The sequence below is a fragment of the Ornithodoros turicata genome, chromosome 3, assembly GCF_037126465.1.
Source record: "Ornithodoros turicata isolate Travis chromosome 3, ASM3712646v1, whole genome shotgun sequence".
NCBI lineage: Eukaryota > Metazoa > Arthropoda > Arachnida > Ixodida > Argasidae > Ornithodoros > Ornithodoros turicata.
Window position 1 is genome coordinate 53,209,983 of NC_088203.1, and position 21,579 is coordinate 53,231,561.

General features: G+C 46.6%; 2 protein-coding genes and 2 pseudogenes across 2 annotated transcripts; all 4 read right to left on the reverse strand.

The window, feature by feature from the left end:
• LOC135389465 (uncharacterized protein K02A2.6-like) lies at positions 1-1,563 on the reverse strand. The gene has a single exon (XM_064619512.1). It carries the CDS (start codon positions 1,561-1,563, stop codon positions 1-3), a length of 1,563 nt encoding a protein of 520 aa, XP_064475582.1.
• A 1,811-nt stretch (positions 1,564-3,374) lies between these two features.
• LOC135389466 (uncharacterized) lies at positions 3,375-4,047 on the reverse strand (annotated as a pseudogene).
• Positions 4,048-8,828: 4,781 nt separating this feature from the next.
• Positions 8,829-12,711, reverse strand: LOC135389468 (uncharacterized protein K02A2.6-like). Its single transcript, XM_064619513.1, has 2 exons — positions 12,681-12,711; positions 8,829-12,610 (listed from the first exon to the last, which is right to left on the reverse strand). The coding sequence occupies exons 1-2, from the start codon at positions 12,709-12,711 to the stop codon at positions 8,829-8,831; spliced, it is 3,813 nt and encodes a 1,270-aa protein (XP_064475583.1).
• A 31-nt stretch (positions 12,712-12,742) lies between these two features.
• Positions 12,743-13,448, reverse strand: LOC135389469 (uncharacterized; annotated as a pseudogene).
• Positions 13,449-21,579: the final 8,131 nt, after the last annotated feature.

The following is a 21,579-nucleotide window of genomic DNA, read 5'->3' on the forward strand; positions in this document are numbered from 1 at the left end:
TCAAGGCATTCCCGCTTGGAAGCGTTCCGGAGGTTGCCTACGACGACTGCTGCGACGTAACGGTTCCGAATGCGGATTCGTCACATCGACGTCCGACGTTACGTTGGCACCAGGCTGTACCGCTGGCTCTGTTGGTGCCAGTGGAGTTGCTCCATCGCCTTCCACGGGCGCTTGCGTGTCCGAGCTTGTATCACTCGACGTCCTGTCACCATACAAGGGAGTCGTTGGCAGGTTCTGTGACCCGCTAGGAGCTTCGTCCATTGCTGACGTTCCCCTATCGTGCCGAAACGACGTTGGCGACGCACGTGCCCAGCGTGGTTTCAAGTGGTCACTGTGTACATAGCGCAGCTGGTTGTTCACCTTGACTAAAAACGTTGCCTCGCTCACTTGCTGAACTACTGTGGCCTCCTCCCACGCCAAAGGTTCGCCTCTTGTCGTCTTCACGTAGACTATTTCTCCCACGGTGAACTGCGTGGCTCTTCCACGATGCTCATTGCGCCTAGCAGCGTTTTGTTCCTGTTTTGTCCTCATGTCTTTAACGAAGTCTGGTTTTAAAAGTGAAAGTTTCACTCGTGGCTGCCTCTTCAGGAATAGTTCCGCAGGTGTACGTCCAGTTACCGAATTAGCTGTATTCCTGTAGGCCAGCAGAAAATCGTCAAGACGTTGGTGGAGGGTCCTGCGTTGACCTGTCATGTTGTCATGCAAGACTTGCTTGAGCAATATTGTCTTGGTCGTTTGAACCAGGCGTTCGGCTGCGCCATTCGACGCTGCGTGGTAAGGCGGCGTACGCGTATGCCGGATTCCGAGGCCGCGTGTGAAATCTGCGAACTCTTGAGCAATGAATTGAGGCCCATTGTCACTAACTAACTCTTCAGGATATCCGTACGCGGCGAAGATAGCCCTCAGAGTGTCGGTTGTCCTTGCAGCAGTAGCGGTGCTGAGACATCTGACTTCAATCCACTTGGAATACGAGTCTACAAGCACGAAGAGATTAATTCCCTCTTTTACAGCAAAGTCGACGTGGACACGCTGCCAGACCCGCGTTGGGTATGTCCACGGATGCAGTGGTCCCGGTGTCTTTGCGGGCGCAGTAGTCTGACAGACGTTGCACTTACGAACCGTTGACTCGATGTCTTTGTCCATTAAAGGCCACCAGACAAATGACCTAGCTAGCATTTTCATTCTTTCAATTCCAGGATGCTCTTCGTGAAGCAGTGATAACACTGGCTGCCGGAGTGTATCAGGAACGATGACCCGTTGCCCCCACGTCAGGCATCCTTGCTCATGTGACAGTTCATGTCGCCGAACGTAAAATGGCTGAAACTTTCCATCAAACGTTGCAGGCCATCCAGATACGGTGAACTGTCGTACGGCCTCGAGTATTGGGTCCCGTTTTGTCCATTTCGTAACTTGACTGGCCGTGATAGGTGTCGAGTCAAAGACCGCCAAGCACTCCTCGCTTTCGTCATTGTGCCTTGCTGGAAGCGGTAGCCTGGAAAGTGCGTCGGCCACTTCCATATTTTTCCCGTTTCGGTATTGTAGCGTGTACTGGTACGCGGCCATTGTGATGGCCAAGCGTTGTACTCGAGCTGCCGCCACTGTCGGAATAGGTTTATCCGGTTCCAGAATTCCTAGCAGTGGTTTATGATCGGTATATAACTGGAATTTCCTGCCGTAGAGGTAACGATGGAACCGCTACAATCCGAAGATAATTGCGAGAGCCACCTTTTCTCCCTGTGCGTAGTTACGTTCCGCAACGCTGAGAGTTCGAGATGCGAAGGCGATCGGTTTTTCTGTTCCATCCGGCATGACGTGGAAAATGACCGCTCCCAGGCCGTATGCCGAAGAATCACAGCTGAGACCAATAGGCTTCTTAACGTCGTAATATGCGAGTACTTGGCTGTCGATCAGACGCCGTTTGGCTTCTTCAAATGCTTTTAAACATCTTTCTGTCCACACCCAGCGTTGGTCTCTTTTCAACAAGTCGTACAACGGTGCGACTATGGTAGCGAGATTCCTGATAAATTTCCCGTAGCAGTTCAGCAAGCCCAAGAAAGCCCGCAGTTCCGTAGCATTACTCGGCTGAGGAGCTTCGATTATTGCCTTTATCTTGGTTTCCGTCGGGAATATGCCTTCCTGTGTGACTTTATGCCCCAAGTATACAACTGACGGCTTGAAAAATTGACACTTTTCTTCCTTCAGTGTCATATTGTGCTGTTCTAGTCGTTGCAAGACATTCTCCACCGTTCCCTGACATTCGTCCACGTTTTCACCTGCGACGATTACATCATCAATGTAACATCCCACCTTGGGAATCCCTTTTAAAACTGAATCCATTAGCGACTGAAAAATGGCTGGTGCGCTCGATATTCCAAAGGGCAGTCTCTGAAATTGAAACAGCCCGAGATGTGTGTTTACTGTCAGCAGTGGCTTGCTTTCTTCGTCCAAGGGAACCTGCTGGTACGCTTGTGACAGGTCCAGAACGCAGAAAACTTTTCCTCCGGCGAGTGTTGAGTACAAATCCTCTGGTAGGGGCAAGGGATAATGATCGGTCTTCAAAACAGGATTCACGGTGATCTTGTAGTCCCCGCATAGCCTTAATCCTGCTCCGCTGCTCTTCGGTACCACAACAAGGGGCGTTGCCCAGTCGCTTCTTGACACTCTTTTCAAGATGCCATCAGCTTCCAATTTCTCCAACTCCTTTGCTACTTCGTTTTTCATGGAGAACGGTACTGGTCGCGCTTTCGCAAACACTGGTTGGGCTGCCTCCTTGACGAGAACACGCGCCTTGAAGTCCTTCACCACTCCTGGAACGCCTTTGAAAACTCCAGAGTACTTTCGCCGCAACGTCTCCACCCTTTTCCCCACGTCACTTGACAGATGGCAGACACTCTTCCTATCTAGCCTCAGCCAGTCTCTTCCTATTAATGCTGCCATTTTCCTGCCCTGATCTCTGACGGCCACCAACGGCAGGAGCATTTCCTCGCCTGTTTGGGCCACTTTGACGCTTGACTTTCCCAGTATCTGCAGCTTTTCCCCGGTGTAAGTTCGCAAAGCTAGGTCTGCTGTCCTGCACTTGATGTGTGCGAAGTAATGTCGATACATCGTTTCGGGCATTATTGTGACCGCTGCTCCAGTATCTATTACCATGGGAACTTCCTTTCCTTCGATACTCATGTCTACGCTGTATCCACTTGCTGCCTTTTCTGAGTAACATATAGTGTAGCAGTCGCAATCATCCGACTCTTCGTCCGTCGTATCGACGTATGTGACAGGCTTCGTTTTCCTTTTTCCGCACACCGCTTGCAGGTGTCCCTTTTTGTGGCAGGATCGGCACGTGAGATTCCTGAACCAACACCTATCCGAGCGGTGAGGCTTCCCGCAGTGCTTGCACTCGTCTCTGTCCTCTTCCCGTTTACTGTCTGCGCCCGGTACGGCTACTTTCCATTTTGGAGCCTTCTTCCTTGCTCTCCCGCTGATAGCGTTGACTCCATCTCCTTGGCTTGCGTCGTGTAACTGCTTCGTTTGCTTCGCCGCTAGCTCCTTTTCCAAGGCAATCTTGCATGCCACTTCAAACGTCAATTTCTCCGTTGCAAATAACGTTCGCTGCGTCTCTTCATCACGTAACCCAGCTACCAGTCTGTCCCTCAAAGCGTCGTTGAGAAAAGTACCGAACTCACAGTCTCTGGCTAAGTGTTTCAACTCTGTGATGAAGTCCTTGACGGTCTCATCCGGATGTTGAACTCTTCGATTAAACTGACAACGTTCCGCAATGATTGACCGTTGTGGACTGTAATGTCCCTCCAAGAGCACCTTGATTTCTCCGTATGTCTTCTCCGTTGGAAGTGCAGGCACAACGATCTTTTTCAGCTCTTCGTAAGCTTGCCCCCCGATTACGTTTAAGAGCAGCTTCAACTTCTTTTCTTGAGGCACTTCATTGATATCGACGTAGTTGTCGAAACGCTCAAAGTACGAGCGAACGTCGTCAACCTTCGGGTTGAATTCAGCCATAGTGCCGAGCTTCGGGGCGTGATGTGATTGTGACATCTTGGATTAAGTGAGTCCAATCGGGTCCTCTCTGTCCGATTCCTTACTTTTCCGACGTTGATTTCGGGTGACTAGCGATTCAGGTGCCTTCTGCTTCGTTGCGATGAACGCTTCGTTGTCATCAAACCTCCAACGTTCCCAGAAAGCCTGGATGACTGACTAGTACTGCTGCTGTTTTAAGCAAGAACTCCTTGCCGCCTTGCCCATGTGGGTCGATCAACCTTCGTCGCCAGAATGTTCTGTTTCCGAGCAGCAGACAGACACGTCCATACCCAAGAACGAATATTATTTTAATGTCCCGAACACGAGCGCGTGAGCGCTGATACCAATAACCATGGAACTGAACACCACAGTTTGTAAACAAATGATGTCATAGTGGTCGACAGCGCCACGAGTTTGGTAGAGTTGAACTACGTTCAAAACTAGTGGCGAACAAGGTCGCGCCCGAAAGCCACGGTCTTGAGGGGATTACGATGGTCTCTGAAAGGGACGCGACCTTCGGTCCTACTTTTCTTTCAGCGAACAATTGCTCATTCGTGGAACCCAGCTGTCCCTTTCCGATCTGTTTCGCTTTTGGTCTGTCTACCAACGTCATGATGATGTTTGTCGGGTAGAGGTTTATTTGGCATCTACTACCCGCAGATATTTGCCGCTTGGCGCCAGGTAACGTTGCCTGGTGCGTGCCCAAATCCGCTAGATTTGGCGCTATGTAACTCAAGTGAATGTAAAACGATAGAGATGTGGGGGTCACGATGTGGCGTGAATGGCAACTTTATTAAAACAAAATTTTGAGGATGCAAGTGAATTTTTAAACATCAAAGTGGCACAACAAGGAAAAAACAAACAAGATGGAAGCGCGCGAAACGGCAGCGCCATCAGGAGTTGGGCCCATAAAATACACGTACACCTCATATGGCGCTATTAATTGATGACTCCATTTGGTTGTATGGTGTATATAAACTAAAATCGCTTAACGCCAGGGAGAAATGTTGTTGAAACGTCTGAAATGTTGTTTCACAGCTCGCATTTGTTGTCACTCAAATGCGTCGGGAAACAGAAGCACTAGCATCCGCGACAGCGAGAAAAGATGTAGCATGTCTTGTTATGGGGAGCGCTTTTAAGGGGGTTAGGGCTTTCAAGTTTTCATGTAGGGGTACCTTTGAGGCATTTTTTTCAGCCGCATACTGGCAAAAGTTGCCATCTTCAGTCACCCTTCCGGGACCTACACAGTAAATCGAAAAGCACCCTTTTGGGTGTAAATGAGTTTACACCCCTTGTCCTGTAACTGACTCCCTTTTTTACACCCCAAGTTTTCAAACACCCTTTTTCAGAAGGTGTATTCTGCACGAAACACCTTTGCAAAGGGTGCTTTCAGCATAGAACACCTATGTGAAGAGTGTATTACATGCAAAACACCTTTTTTGACACTCCCTCAAACACCATTTAATGGAGGTGTATTGCAGCTTTTATGCCCTTCAAAAGGGTGTGACAGAATGCTATGAAGCATGTGATGCACCTCCACATTCCAGGTTTAGATGCCCTGTACAAGGGGCACATGAGCCTTGGTGTTGTACTCAAAGCACTCTTCCAAAAAGAAGTCACCTGACTTATCATAAGGCTAAAAATTTTACACGGGAATGTAAGCTGTTGGATACAGGAACATGTTTATTTCTTCAAGTTGCTGCTCAAATAACTAAGTTCTTGACATCAGAGCCACAGAGGCTACACAAGGCTTTCTGCCCCAGATTCGAACTCCTTTTTGTAGCGATTAAAAAACTTAACCACGGGGGGCCTGGCACGCGAATAGGAAAGTTTAAGGCAAAGTCTTTCAAGGGCACACAATACATTGCATGACTCTTTGTGGTAAACAATCTGGAAAATCCAGTACGCTGCCATTATTGCTGCGAGCCCCTCCTCATGTAGGAACATGTGCTCCGCCTCTTCGACGCTATTCCCTGTGAACACAACTGAGGGCCAGACCTCCAGAGGCTTGCCCTAAAGGAAGAACACAAAACGAGAGATTACTTAGAACGACGGGGTCACTGGGTGAATGAGTGGAGAAAAGAAACTGCTGTAAATGATCGTTTTAAATAAAGTCACCAACGTCTGAGATGGCATTAAACATACATCTTTGACAAACAAGTGCGCTGGTGACTTGCGCTGCTTCACACAGGCACTGATGATCTCCAGGGTATGAACAGCTAGCAAATATGAAATGGAAAAGGAGATCAAGGCACTGAGGCAGTGTTACTGAGAGTGTCTACCAATCTTGAAAACCAGAGCATCAAACCGGAATGAAACCGGTATTTCCGCCGGAACCGAACTGAAAAGGCGGCGGCCATCTTGGAACAGAACCCGAACTGAACGGTTTTTGGTTCAAAACCGGTTTCAAAGCATCGAGTGCAAGACTGATTTTCTTGTTGCTTTCTTTTTCTCGCTCTGCACGATTTTCATGTTTCCCTCTGACTTTAATGTTATATACCTCCATTCAGTAACTTAAATTGACCAACAGATACCACATTTCTTGCGACGAGAGTGTCAAATCTATCTGGACGCCTGCGGTGGCGAAGACAATGTCGGGCAGCTGTGTACTAGTTTCATTATTACTTTTCGCTACGGATGGGGCGTTCTTGTCACAGGTTTTCTGCTAACATGTTGTAATGTTGAGAAAACTGTTTTTATTAATACAGGTTCCTTTCTGTCCCTGCTTCACAAATGAGCGTAGCACAGTGCTAGACACAAGTCTACGGAACGTGCAATTCCAGCATTTATTTTTTCCCAGCCACTGCAGCAGCCTGGCTTGTTGAACTGCACCCTAGAGCTTGTCAGTTATAAGGTTCAGTTCACTAAATGTAGGTGCACAAATCACACATTCCCTAAACTTGTTTTCAGCACTGTACTAGCTTTTGCGGACTTGGACCATATAAGTCTTGGACACACTGTCTCACAGGGGTCTCTGGCTCTGGTCAGTTTACATAATCTGCTGCTGAGCTCGTTAAGCAGTCTCGTTGAGGACCATTTAGCGAAATGACAAGCTTGGTACTAATATAAAATGGCTGGTTAGTTGTACTGCTACCCTAGGAAACACGAAGAGAAATAATGCTGTCGGCTTGTTACCTAACATTTTATTTAGGGACAAAAACTTTGTGCTCTGAACGGGTTAAAAGCATCTTCAACCAGAACCGACCCATTATGCTTGAACCCGAACTAAAGTGGAAAAAAATTTGGTTTGATGCTCGGTTGAAAACAGGGAACAGAAAAGTCGGAATTGTCTGCAAAAATTATTACATGTGGCTTGCATTGGGACACCAGTATGAGAGAGAAAGACAGAGCGATCTTTTGGCTGTTTCCTACGGAGGAATGGATGGAACATCCAACCTTAGCCTGCCAACTTGTGTCTTATGGCATGAACAGATTGTCAGGAAATTTTGCCAACAATGTCAGTGAAAACATGCAAAATTAGAAAATCGCTTGGTAAGCACGGGGTGCCTTCTGAGACGCTGTGTTGTGTTCATCCTCACTTTCCGCATCAATCACAGGGTTTCCTTACGGATGTTAAGTTCCACCACCTCGCCTGTTTCCTATCTGTCTTTCATGGTGCTTTTTATTTTTGGAAACAGAGTGCTGCTCTAAAGTAGAGCCCTAAAAGGATAAACGGGTGCTGCCATTTCACTGCATGACTTACAAATAGGCCTGTGCAAATATTTGAAATTTTTCGAATATCGAATTGAATAATCGTCTATTCGATTTGAAATCGAACAGACATATTTGAAAATGGTTCGAATTTTTTAAATATCTTTTAAATATACGCGGTCCCTCTGCTTGACATTTAATCAGGCCTAATCAACAACCTAGAAATTATGTCAAACATGACATAACATCTAGGCTCCCTGTAAAGTAGGCTTCACCTAGTGATTTAATGCTAGTGAGCGCTATTGAGTGCATTGTAGGGAGCCAACTTTACAGGCACACTTTTGCGTGCATTGGTCCAGCAAAAGCAGATAGTTTTCTGCTTCCAAAATTACAGCTTTTCCCATTTAACAGTGGAAAAGCTTTAAGGTTGCATTTCCATGTGAAGAGATAAGTAATTTCTTTATCAGGATTCGCTGGCTCAAAATTGCATCCAAAGTTGCTATGCCAGACAAAAGCTTTGCAATGCCCAAAATAAGGGAGAGAAAAAGAAGCAATTAAGTTCTTGAGAAAGCAGTGCAAACTTCTCGGTACAGTCAATACGAATTAGTCGCAGAGGTTTTCGCAGTTTGCAGAAGTACTGTCAAAGAGTCCTTGCATGACACATTGCTAGAACCTGCTGAACAATAACAGTGTTGTACGGAAATAGCCATAAGGCATGTACTTTCATTCGCCCAGCTAAATCCGAGCTTTTTCATGCCTGCTGTACTCCTTGCTCTGTGTGGTGTCGGTCGGAATTAAATAACTACCTTTGTAAGAAAGAATCCAACTTCCATGGAGCCTGCATGACGCGACCGTCCATGAGGAGATCAACTTCTTTCTCTTTATTTTCGATGACCATCGTGCTGACCATCTGGTCCGCATGCTCATGCCGATATGGCCGTAACAACACAACATTCTCCCCCCCTACAAAAAGTCCTTGTGAAATACCCAACGCAGACGTATACTGAAACGCGACAAATAAAAGTGAGTCTTAATGACCGACGGGGTCCCCGTATCTATTTGGAGGACGTCTATGTCTCGGAGGCAGCAGACGTGTCTGCTGTCCTGCACCTTCGTTCGAAGGCAAACGTGATCCTGCCCCTGGCACATCAGTTGGCGCACCGATGCCAGTAGCAGGGGGGTAAACTTGTGGTGCCGCTTCTTGATTGGCCCCGTGTTGTGACTGGGATACAGGGACATCGGAGGCATCCATACCCGTAGTAATGTAGGTGGGATAATCCAGCCTGAAGGATTCCGTTGAAGGTGTGGGGTTGCTGCTTGCTGGTTGAATAGCCGCTGGTGCGAACTTTGATGCGTTCCATGTGTTGCCGTCGGCTAGTTGGAACGAGTACCTCCCTTTTTGTCGGATGATTGAGTGGCTTGGAGAATGACGGCATTCCTTTTGGAGTGAATCCTGGTTTGCGTACCCGAACGTAATCTCCTACTTTATATTTTGGCGCTTTGGCACTACGTTTCTGGTCCGTGTAGGTCTTGCTCTGTTGCTGATGCCTGCGCACGCGTTCACGTAGATTGGTCATTGCTGCAGCAGGATCATCCTCAAGTAAAGATGACGGTATCCCAACGATGTCCAGTCGTGTCCGTGGTTTCCTGCCATGTAAAAGTTCAGCAGGTGATTTTCCGGTAGTTGCATGCGGGGTACATCTGTACACTCCCAGGTACTCGGTGACGGTTTGTCGCAGTGGTCTTCCTTCCAAGAACGTGGCTTGAACATAGTTTTTCAGAACTCTATTAAACCTTTCAACAAGTCCGTTTGCGCGTGGATAATACAGAGATGAAAATGAATGTTGAATGCCTCTATCCCTGAGGAACTGTTCAAACTGATGTGAAATGAACTGAGGACCGTGATCGGACACCAGGTTGTCCGGATAGCCTTCACGTGCAAACACTGATCTCCGGAAGTCCAAAATTGTTGATGCTGTCACATTCGCGCAGAACTTGGCCTCTGGCCATTTAGAAAAATAGTCCACCATCACGATGGCGTATCTGCAGTCAGGAGGAGCTTTTCCAAAAGGGCCCATTATGTCCACAGCTACCTTCTCCCATGGCCTGCTCGGAAACGGAATGGGTTGCAGTGGCGTGTCAGCCGTCTTCGCACTTTTATCGGCGTCTTGACAAATATGACACGACTTGACAGCATTCTTAACTTGTTTATCCATCTGTGGCCACCAGTATTTCTCCCTTAAACGCTGCTTGGTGCGCACGATGCCTGGTTGCGATTCATGAGCTAGCTGTACGAGATGTCCCGTGAACGCTGGTGGTACCACTATGCGATCTCCACGTATTAGGAGGTCTTCGAATACCGCGAGTTCCTCTTGAACTCGAAAAAATGGCTGATGACTTGGCATCAAGTCTTGCTTTAACGGCCATCCTTCCATCACGAACTCCATGACTTGTTTCAAGATCGGATCATTCCGTGATGCTAATTGAAGGTCTGTCTTCGCTACAGACGTTTCGATTTGGCCAACAAAGTCGTATTCCTGATTAAGCTCTTCAGTCTGGGCATCGTGTGACAGAGGCAATCGCGACAGCGCATCTGCTATTTTGTTGTCGGTACCCCGGCAGTACTCGACTGTGAAATTGTAACGAAGAAGGCGCTCTGTCCATCTACTAAGTCGCAGTGGACGTCTTCCTGTGCCGCGTGCCGATAGCAATGTCACCAAGGCTTGGTGATCTGTGCGAATAAGAAAAGGACGACCCCAAAGGTAGACGTGCCAGTGCTCGCACGCCCATAGGCATGCCAGCGCTTCTCTTTCCGCTACAGCATACTTGCGCTCTTGCGAAGAAAGGGTACGTGAAGCAAAAGCAACTGTCCGATACATATTGCCTTGCACTTGTTGCAGAACAGCTCCTAACCCGTACGAAGAAGCGTCTGTCGTGACGATTACTGGTAGTGTAGGGTCGAACGGGTGGACGACACGGTCTTCTCTGAAGAGTGACTTCACAGCATTGAAACTGTCATTGACAATGTCTGTCCACAGGAAGGGTTGATTTTTTCGTAGTAGGGCACGCATAGGCTCCACGAGCGTAGCAAAGTTTGGGACGAAGTTTGAGTAAAAACCTACAAGTCCCAAAAACGAACGTAGGGTAGCGACATCGTTTGATGCTGGTGCATGTGTAATTGCTTCCACTTGAGAACGAAGCGGACGTAATCCATGAGTGCTTACGTGGTGCCCTAAGAATTCCAGCTCCTGTGTCTCGAACACACATTTTGCATTGAGCTTCAATCCGGTTGAGCGAATGACGGTGAGCACTCTTCGAAGATTTTCTTGATGTTCAGCTTTGTGTCTCCCAAACACAATGATGTCGTCGATGTAACATAATACTCCGGAGCAATCCTTGAGTATCAAAGACATCATTCTTTGAAACATGGCGGGCGCAGATGAAAGTCCGAAGCAGACCCGTTTGAATCTGTAGAGTCCATCATGGGTAATAAATGTGGTCAAGCTCCTACTTTCAGGATGCAGAAGGACTTGATGGTACGCTGACCTTAAATCGATTCGAGAGAAGTACTGAGCTCCTGCTAGCGCATTCAGCAGCTCTTCTGTATGTGGAAGAGGGAACAGGTCTGGTATGATGGCTTTGTTCACCTCACGAAGGTCCACACAAAGGCGAATCTTTCCATCCTTTTTTGGAATTACTACAATGGGGGAAACCCATTCTGACGCCTCAACCCGTTCTATTATGTCTTCCTTTTCAAGGCGACGCAGCTCTTCCGTAACAGCGTTGTGAACTGCCAATGGCAGTCGACGTAGTTTAGCAATTACGGGTGGGACATCTTGACGAACTTTCACCTTGTGGGTAAATCCGTTAGCCAAACCCAGCTCTGTTGAAAATAGCTGTGAAAAGTCCTGTGCAAGTGAGTGTGGTAGCATTGATGAAGCGAAGGACGTTTCATAGCAGGTGAGTGTTCCACCTTCAATATGTATGTCGAGTTCTTGGATGGCGTCAAGTCCCAATAACGTTGTCCCTCTGGAAACTACGAAAAAGCGAACAGCATGGTGCTTGTCTTCGTAAGTGACGGCAGTCTCGAAGCACCCCTTTACATCAATCTTCCGTCTTGAGTAATCCACTAAAGCAGTACGTGGTGGAACCAAAGTGAAACGATGAGCGAAATGTCTCCTGAAGAGATCTTCTTGCAGAATGGATACTGACCATCCCGTATCAATTAAGAACTTTACCGGTACAGTTTCAAGACGCGCTTCGATGAAGAGACCTTGCCCTTCCTTTGAAGGTACCACGACATTTAGAACTTCGTCCTCCTCTGTATAAAGCTCCTGTACTTTCGTCGGTGTCTTCAACGCTCGACAAACCGTGGCGTAGTGACCAACCTTGCCACAGTTGTTGCAACGCTTGTGAAACGCTGGACAGTTCGAAGCATTTGCGAGATGCTGCGTTGACCCGCACCGATAGCAGCGTAGTCTTTGCGCTCCGTCCTTGCGGTGAGAGTTCTGGGACTGATGCAGCTGGCGCGTTTGTCCTTTACTTTGACGCCCTCGGGTTTTCGACAACGGAGCGTTGCCGATGGCTTGAACGACATCACCATGTACGAAGGACTGGGTTTCGTCCGATACCCTTTTACAATGCTTGGTGATGTCCACGGCACGAGAAAACGTTAGAGCCGATCCGTCAAGGAGAAGCCTCCCACGTATTTGCTGCGAATATACTCCTTGTACAACTTGGTCTCGCAAGTTGTCTTCAGTTTGGGCGCCAAAGTTGCATGAAGCGGATAACTCCCGTAAGGCCAAAACAAAATCGTCAATGCTCTCGCCCGGTAGCTGAGTTCTTCTCCTGAAGTTGTGGCGTTCCGTCACCACGTTGATGGTGGTAGCGAAGTAAGCATCTAAAGTACGCAGGGCCGTTTCGTGCTTGTCTTTGTTTTAATAAAAGCACAAGGCAGCCATACCCTGAGCACAAGAGAATAGTGTTCGTAGATATCATACATTGAAATACAATAATGAGGTACAGTTGCATTTACCTCAAACCTCTGGGATCATGCTTGTAGCTACCGGTCATTGATAAGTGGCAAACGAAAATTGCTAAGAAAACAACATTCATGGAACACTTGCTCTGCAATATCTATCATGCTAATGGGAAAAGGCTTATCCAGAATATGAAACGACTTCACTCTGCGGATCGCCCTTTCAACGTGCACTCTTGCACATGCCACACGCCTGGTTTCTGCAACATCTTCACTCAACGTGGCTGCTCATCTGTGGCTCGTGACTTTGACGGTATGGAGGCCTGTAGAGTTTAACGTGTGGTGGCAATGCTGAGAAAGTAAATCCTTTAACCACCATGATAGCATCACCCGGTTCAAGGAGATCTAGAAGGCCACTTTCCTCAATGATCACACCATCTGAGACTTGTCCTCCCCACAACTTAGAAACAAAAGATATGTACCCGTCTGGAGTACAGCCAATAACCATTTTATAAGTGTTAGTGTTGTAGTGTTTGTATGTTGAAAAAGTCTGCCTCTGTGCATTAAGTGAGGAGGGCTGTTGAATGCGCACTTCGGTGGCATCTAGTAGCAATCTGGTGTTTTCGAATCCACGAAATGACTTTGGCAGTGTAGGCTGCACGTGCTTCACCTCAGGAAGAACAGTTATATCGTTAAGCTCGGGAAAAAGAAAGTTTATCCAGGTGGCAAATATTCGACTGAAATGACTTTCCGGCAGCATAAAGTTCCTAGCAACTTCCCTGCCTTGCATACCCGTCCTCAGGCGGACAAGTATAATAAAAAGCTGGTCGATAAGCTCGGTCTCCTTTGACTGTCCTCGTGTTTCGTTGTCCTTGCCCTTGCGTCTTGGGATCCCCCAATAGGTCATCCTGCTAGCATCTTCGTGAAGGTACAGTCCCATAAACACCTCAAAGCTTGGGAGACCAGTATAATACATCGAACTGTCCACACACCCTCTTATGAGGTCCACATTTAGGAGCTGCGACCTAGCCCTTTCAAGAGAGTCCAGTCGTGCTGCCTTTAGCCTCAGTTCCTCCACTTCCTTTTGCAGAGATGCTATTTTCTGTGCAGCGTCCCTGTCAGCTGTCGAGGGGCATGAAGTGCAGGCTGGTTCTTGGAAGTCTGTGTGACACTCTAGAAGGACCAAGTGAAATGTAGAGTCATCAGAGTCCTTCGTTTTTGGGTTTAACCCGATTTTTTACAATAATTTCCCCCGAATAAGTTTTCAAGAATTCGGGTAAAACCGATATCTACCCGAAATCCTTCTACTTCTCGTTCGATGTGACGCGCCTGAAGGGTGAATCATGAGGAGCCATAGAGCACTCTTGTGACAATCTATTTGACAACTGCCGTGATTTAGCCTGCGGCATGTAGATAGATGAGCAAAGCGCTCTGGCAAAGTACTGTACCCCAATAGAAGAATAAATATTCTTGTTTCCCAGCTCAATGTGACAGCGGCGACTCGTTTCACATGCGTTCCCCGGTGACATATCAAGCGAGGTCGAAGAACCTGATACCCCCCCCCCCCCACCCCGAATTCGAAAAATCATAAAACCCGAAAACGAAGAACCCTAAGAGTCATGTATGTATGTTACACATGTTCACACTGTTCAGGTCACATTCACCATTACAGAGAGGTAGGGAAAAATACACAACAGAGGGGATATTTTGTGAATGTAGAAACTTACCATGACCATCCAATTTATTCGTTTCAACACTGCGGCATCCAGTTTCAGTGCTGATCCCTACATCGCTGAGCTCTTCGGTATGTGGGCTAGCTTCTTGCTGATAGGATCTTGAAGCACACAGACTGGTTCCGTGAGTGCTTGTGTCTCTAAGGGTTTCAGCTTGATCATCAAGCCGACTGGTTTCGTCTCCACTTGTGGCTCTCAGAAGTGCAAGCTGACTGTCAGTACTGGCAACTGTACTCTCACCTTGTGTTGGAGCGTTAGCAACTGCAGAAATGCAATGATTGTGTTACTCACATTAAAATTGACGTATTTGGCATAGGGGTAGCCCTAGATACTCAATAATGTCTTTTGAGTGAGCTCAATACAAATACTGCTGTATGTCGATCCTAACTGCGGTATTGCGAAAGATCTTTATTTTTCTAGCATTTTTGGAATTACCTGGGGAGATCTCACTGCGACGTCTCTGCTTTTCCAGCCGCTTGTATCTCTGCAGTGATGTCTCTGACCGGCGTTTGCTGTACGAGAAGACACTCGGCACATAATCCGGGTGCCCCATCGTCCTTGAGGGCTTCCGTGATGGGCGAAACACAAAATAAACTCTCGAAAACTTCTCTCGCATGCTACCTGTCTTACCTGAAATGAAGTGATAACCACATATGCGCGAGTGAGCGCTTGGCTCCCACCTCGTGCCATCAAGCGCCTGTCGCTTTACTGCCTGGATCCAAGCAAGTATTTTCTCCGAGTGTAACTTTGCAGACGGAAATCGGAAGAGGCCAGCTTTGTTCCCTCGGCGGTAATAGTGCGTACAACCGTATGCGGCGCAGTTCGCCGGCATTCCTCCAGTGCGAATAGCCGATCCCAAGCACAACCACAATGGCAACCGGTGGAAACTTTCTAACCAAAACGATGTAAAACGAAAAGAAGGCGTCCGGTGTCGAGAGTGTCACCGCCGCGCATGCGAAGCACGCTTTTCTACAAATGGTCGATTCAAGACCAGTGCAGACAGCGCGATAGTAAATCAGTTTTCACCTTTCACCATATGACTGATATGAGACGCAGGCTCCCTTTCTGGTCCCTCCGCCGCGTACGCGGATTTCAAGAGATACCAGAGCGAGCATATACTGAAATATAAATTGTTGGAGTACGTTCATCAAGTGTATCGTGGCGCATCACGTTTGCAACGGTGACGACGTCTTGCAGTTACGGTGTTCAAGTTAACGGTGCAGTTAACTTGAGAGACTGCAAACGACGTCAGCGTATAGCTGCGAGCGTTCTTTACACCCAATCCAGGCAACTATCGTGTTTTTAACTCAAGCTACCTCTATAATGTGATTACTTGGTAGATAAAGCAGTAAACCTACAATTTTCCTCCGTTTGCTTACATCACGCCACTAAAGGTCACGTGTCCTAAATGTCTCCGAATAATAAAGCGCGCTTGCGCCTTTCTTTTTACATCTATCAGATGTCCCAGGGATATAGAAAGTAAGAGACTAAGTCCCATTGTGGACGTACAGGTAACGTTGCATAGACGTGGCGGACATATGCGACGTGTGCGACGTTTGTGGGACGTACCTGGGATATTTCTGGTTTACTGGGAGTTGAATCCAGCTGCAACTTCCGTCGTCTGCTGTCACGGCATATTTCTTCAAATTTCTCGAAAACCACTTCGTTGTTCTGGTTGAAACTTCGCGACTGTGTTTCTGTAGCACTCTTGAATATAATTTCAGCTAAGTTTCGGAATCATTCGGAAGTATTTGCACAATGTTTCAAGCGCAACGCAACTGAGCTAATATGAGCCTTGGAACTACTCACAGAGGATTTTAGCTAACCATGTCCCCAACAGTACAATTGGTTTATAGCACAGTATGTTGCATAGCATTTTTTTCCTGCATTTACTAAATTGGTTTATTAAATTGATTTATGGCACCGTATGTTATATGTCATTTTTCCTGCATTGATCTGTAATTATTAAGTTGTGGTACGCAGCACTTGCATGCATTTGCTTGTAATAATTTAAACAAACACACAAGTGTACAAGTAGAAGTGTAGAACCTATATGTACTCCGGCGTTACCCATATCTGATGCTATGTGCCGAGTGCACCAATATGTTGCAGAAACGTTGAATGTTCACCTAGCAATGCAAGAAGTCGGAGGTCGAGCTGACTAGTGTCTTGCAGTGGCCAAAGCTAGCTACATGGTCATAGCTACAAACAATGGGGTGCTTCTGTCTAGGGGAGTTTATTGCTCTGCCTCGTCCTTCATAGTGTAAATCAATAAGAATGCTTCTGAATCTAGCTCATGCATTTCTGCAAGAAAGGAGAAACAGCATTTTTAAATCATCTGTCATAAAAAATAATTGTCATGTGATAAACTCTAGCGCAGCTCTTGAACGTTGGTCCAGCAAGTTCAGAATTTCCAATGGTCATCAAATAAGATGATCATAATCTTTGAACGAAAGCATCTTTACTTGAAAAATGATGAAGGGGGAGTTTCATAAGTGTTTCAGCCACATCATAAGTCATTCGTTTTCATACCTAAAAACCTCAGACAGTTTTCAGCTAACTGCATGAAAAATCACTGCAATTAATATTTCTAACAAACATCCTCAATATAGCAGTGAAAGATTGCCTCATCGTAGTTCTGCTTCTTTAGTTCCTATAAACATGTGGTCGTTATAACATGCCATATTGCAAGGGGGAGATTAAAACATCTGTCAGTGACGTCCTCAACATTTTGAAAACGCGCGCAAAAAAGTTGCAAAAAGGCGCCAACCAGCATGCACGCATTCTGACAATAGTGGCTGAATATCGGGTAGAGCGGGCCAATATACCCATTATTTTGCCAATATTGGAAGAGTACTGGTTATATTGGGCCGGTATGTCTGTTATTCAGACAGTATTGGAAACCACCGGGCATGTCGGAACGGTATACCAGACATCTAGCCTATATTGGCTGAATACTGGGTATAACGGCCCGATATGCCCAATATTGAGCCAATATCGGGAGGACATTGGCAATACTGGTCCAACATTAGACCGCTTTTGCCAATATGTCACCGATATTAGGCCAATGATTTGTGCTGCCTGGGTCATGTGTGTTTTAGTTTTAGGCAGGATTAAAACGCCATATGTTGTGGCTTTGCTTCAGTTATAACTTTTTATTAAACACAAGTTACGTCAGGATTACACTACATGTCACTGTTCCGCCCGCCCCTAGCGTTCCGCTCTTCTCTTCCCCCTCCTCGTCTTTTCCCCACACTATGACGTCATCGAGGTACCATGCTACTCCTTCTAGACCACTCAGCATTAGGTCCATGACTTTTTGAAACGCTTCGGGAGCACTCGACAAACCAAATCGTACCATTTTGAAACGGAAGCAACCCTTGTGGGTTATGAACGTCTTCATATTTCTTGAAGCAGGAGCAAGTTCAATTTGCCAGAAACCTCGTTTGAGGTCTAGTGGAGCAAAAACTTGTGCACCATTTAGCTCGTGAATAATTTCTTGTATTGTTGGCACTGGGTGTCGGTCACGTATCACAGCTCTGTTGACTTCTCTGATGTCTACGCAAAGTCTTATTTCTTTGGAATCCGGCTTTGGCACTACCAAGACATTGGAGACCCATGGTGAGCCTTCCGGGCATTCCTCGATGATTCCACTCTCCAGCATGTTCTGTAATTCTTGAGCTATAGCTTCTTTAAGCGCATAAGACACCCTTCTTAGTCTTTGAGCCACAGGCGCAACAGTATCATTTACAGTTGTGCTGTAAATAGCGTTTAATAGCAACACTGAGACTTCATTGTCTCTTATGTATTGGACAGCATGGAAGAACACTTCATTCTTGATGAGATGCATGTTCTCATACAAACCCTGTTGGATTTCAAGTCCCACCATGGTTGCAGCTGATCGTCCTTTGGGGATGTTGAGAGAACTTGGCTTTTCTACAAATTTCTGCCAAGCTTCAAGTGAGGTCAAACCAAGTGTAGGATCTACAGCTTGTAAGCTGAGTTTCTTAATGATCTTTTCAGAGGAGTTGTTGTAGAGAACCTTCCAAAAAGCTAATGATTCTGTTGCTGGGTCGGGGAACTGTCTTATGAGAAATCTTGTAGGAGCAGTTCCGGAGGTTCCTCCAAGAGATGGGTCAAGGTACAGAGCCCTGATATAGAATCCCACTTGTCTCTCCACGGAGATTCGATTCAATTCTGAGTTGATGCTGCGCCCAAGGAGGGGATCATGGACCCTCACTACTGCCAATGCAATCCTATCCTCAATCCTATCACTAGATCCTCTTTGTCTAGGCCACGTTCATCAATTTCTTTTAAGAACTCCGGGACTTGTAAGACTGGAGTAGAAAGTGCTGTTTGAAGAACTCTTTTCAGGGGAATGGGTTTCATCGGGTTTTGTTTGACATGTCAGAGAACCTCACTCCTGTTCATTGAGTGACTCTTATCTGCATACAAAGTGGCAGGGTCAATGGCATCTGGGACCTCAAAACACTGAGTCAATGGGAGATCTCCCAAGTATCACCCAAGTCCTAATTTTTTGCTGGGGTTGGCCAGGTTCTGTTGTGAATGTGGTCAACGAGAACATGCCTCGAATCCAACTTTGATACATCAACAAACCATTCATTCCTCTTATCGAATTGGGATTTAAGTACGATGTATGCCAAATCACTAGCCAATGCTTTTGCATATACTGTGTCTATAATCTTTGGAAGATAAACTTGATCATGAAGGGTTTTGAGTCCAGCCAAATAATTGATAAAAGGGTGTCCCTAATGACGAAATGAGCCATACAAGTAGAGAACCGTATGAGGGATTGTCTTCTTGTAGGACAACATCAAAGAAATCCTTGACTTTGCCTCCAAATCTAAGTATGAGATTCTCTTGTTCCTGCTCAAGAAACGTCTGGAAATCAGGATGCTGAAGGATTAAAGGTCTATACCGGTGAGCTAAAGTCGCCAATCTGAAGTTGCAATAAGGTTCTAGATACTTTAACATATGATATGTGTCGTTCCCTATTTCATTCATGAGATCATCTGCCATCTTGTAAAACTTAGTCAATGTTTCAAGGAGACGAAAGTCTTTTTCTGTTCTGTCGAATCCGAGTACACTCAACTTGCCGCAGTAACGAGCTACGCATACATCTTTGATCATCAAGGTCAGGTTTCGATCTAGTAGAACCTTCTGATCTTGTAGGTAAACAAATCCTGGGCCAATGTAAGCTAATCCTAAATCTGGTATTAACATGGATTAGGAAACCTCCGTGAGGCAGCTCTTCTGTGACACATGTCCAAAACCCTGCTGTTGATTGTTTTAGATCATCTCGTTCTTCTTTGCTTGTGCTGTTCATCCATAGGGTCAACATGTGGAACTTCCAAAGTATTTCTCCATCATCGAGCAACCTCTTCTTCGTCCAGGTCACGTCTGCCCCACCCAATGTTGTTCGCCGCTCGTTCGCAGCGCTTGTGCGTTCGTAGAACCAGTTTCGGTTTCGTTTTGGTTCCATTACACTACACTCAGGAAGGTGACCAATTCTGAACTCAATAGTGACCGAAACATGGGTCTTGCACCACACTCCTGAATCGAAACAAGAATCACTGCAATGGCGTCATAACCACTCTCCGAAATAACACAAGTTCAGAACTTCAATTTCAATTAAGAAAGTGATGACCACTGCTCTCTAGGGCAAACGTGGCATTCTGCTCGTTGACTCCATGCCTCCAGGCACAACAATTAATGCCGCCGCATAATGTGAAACCTTGGAACGGCTACGGCGGTCCATTCAAAACAAACGGAGGGGACTGTTGAGAACGGGCGTACGCTTGCTCCATGACAACGCTCGGGTCCACACCGCGCGAGCCACCCCCTCGTTTCTGGCAAGATTCAAGTGGGAAGCTTTGGAGCATGTGCCGTAGAGCCCCGGTCCTGGCTCCGAGTGATTTTCACCTATTTCTTCACCTGAAGAAACTTATCGCTAGGAGACGATTCGCGGATAACAGACAGTTGACACAAGAAGTATTGGCGTGGTTTACACGGTAGCCGGGAGGCTTCTATGACCCCGGCACCGAAAAGCTGGTCTCCTTGCTGAACAAGTGCTTGGAAAATGGCAGCAAAGATGTCGAAAAATGGAGAGGTGTTGTGAGAGTTATCTCCGAGTTCAAGATTAAGTTTTCCGTACTCGTGCTGGCCATTGCCTTACATTCCAGACACACTATTTCAACTACAAGGGCTTCTTTAGCATTGTTCCACTTGCTGTGAGTGATGTGAGATACCGGTTACTCAAAGTACATGCCGAGAAGCAAGGTGATAGCTGATGGTTGAGTTTACCGAAACATAGAGTTTTGATCCCAGGCGACAAGTGGATGCCTCGACTTCCCAGAACCAAACAACATGCCTGGAGCCTGTCACATGTAACTGTGGGAGACGAAGCCTTCCCTCTTTTGCCAAACTTGATCCGTCCATACCCAGGGAAACAGCTTCCACTTAAAAAAGCAGTCTTCCATTTCCGCCTATCGAATCCATGAAGGGTAATCCAGAACTCTTTCGGCATTTTAGCAAGCAGATGGCGCATTTGGGGCATGGGGCGCATGGGACATACCCTGTAAGCGATTGTGACGAGCGCTGTCTGTCTGTAAACTATCTGAGGACACAGGACGAAATGGAATCTGAACAGAATCGTCGGTGTTGCCCTCCTGGATATGTCGACACCAAAAATGCTGCAGGAGAAGTTGGAGGAACATGGAGGGCATCCGTTACATATAACGAGTTCATCAGGGATGTGACTTCTGTAAGCAACCGTATGTGTTCTGTTGATGCTCGGAAGATCAGGGGCACAAGCGCAGACTACTTCTACCCCGTTGGAGAGAAACAAGGACAATATTACATTATTCGTCGTGGAAGTCAGCCAGAGATGTAAGCACCGTATTACGTTATCGGTCACATCGCTGTACAGTACTTTGCCGAAAGCTACGGGTTTGCATTTGTAACTTTTTTAAATTTCCATTGAGCCTCATTATTAGGACCCGAGACTTAATGCGCGAAAATCTTCCAAAAATATGCGTGTTAATATGCAGCGCAGAACGTCTAAATATGCATCGAATCACAGACCTCTGGACAAAGTCTTTTGCTTCCAAGATTCTCGTCATTACGTGCCGGAGTACTGCATGTGGTCGGTTGTGCAAGTACGATGGT

Coding starts and splice junctions, on each gene's coding strand:
- LOC135389465 (XM_064619512.1), bottom strand. CDS start 1,563: ATGGCCGCGTACCAGTACACGCTACAATACCGAAACGGGAAAAATATG.
- LOC135389468 (XM_064619513.1), bottom strand. CDS start 12,711: ATGCAACTGTACCTCATTATTGTATTTCAAT. Junction 12,611..12,680: donor CCTCATTATTGTATTTCAAT/GTATGATATCTA, acceptor ATTAAAACAAAG/ACAAGCACGAAACGGCCCTG.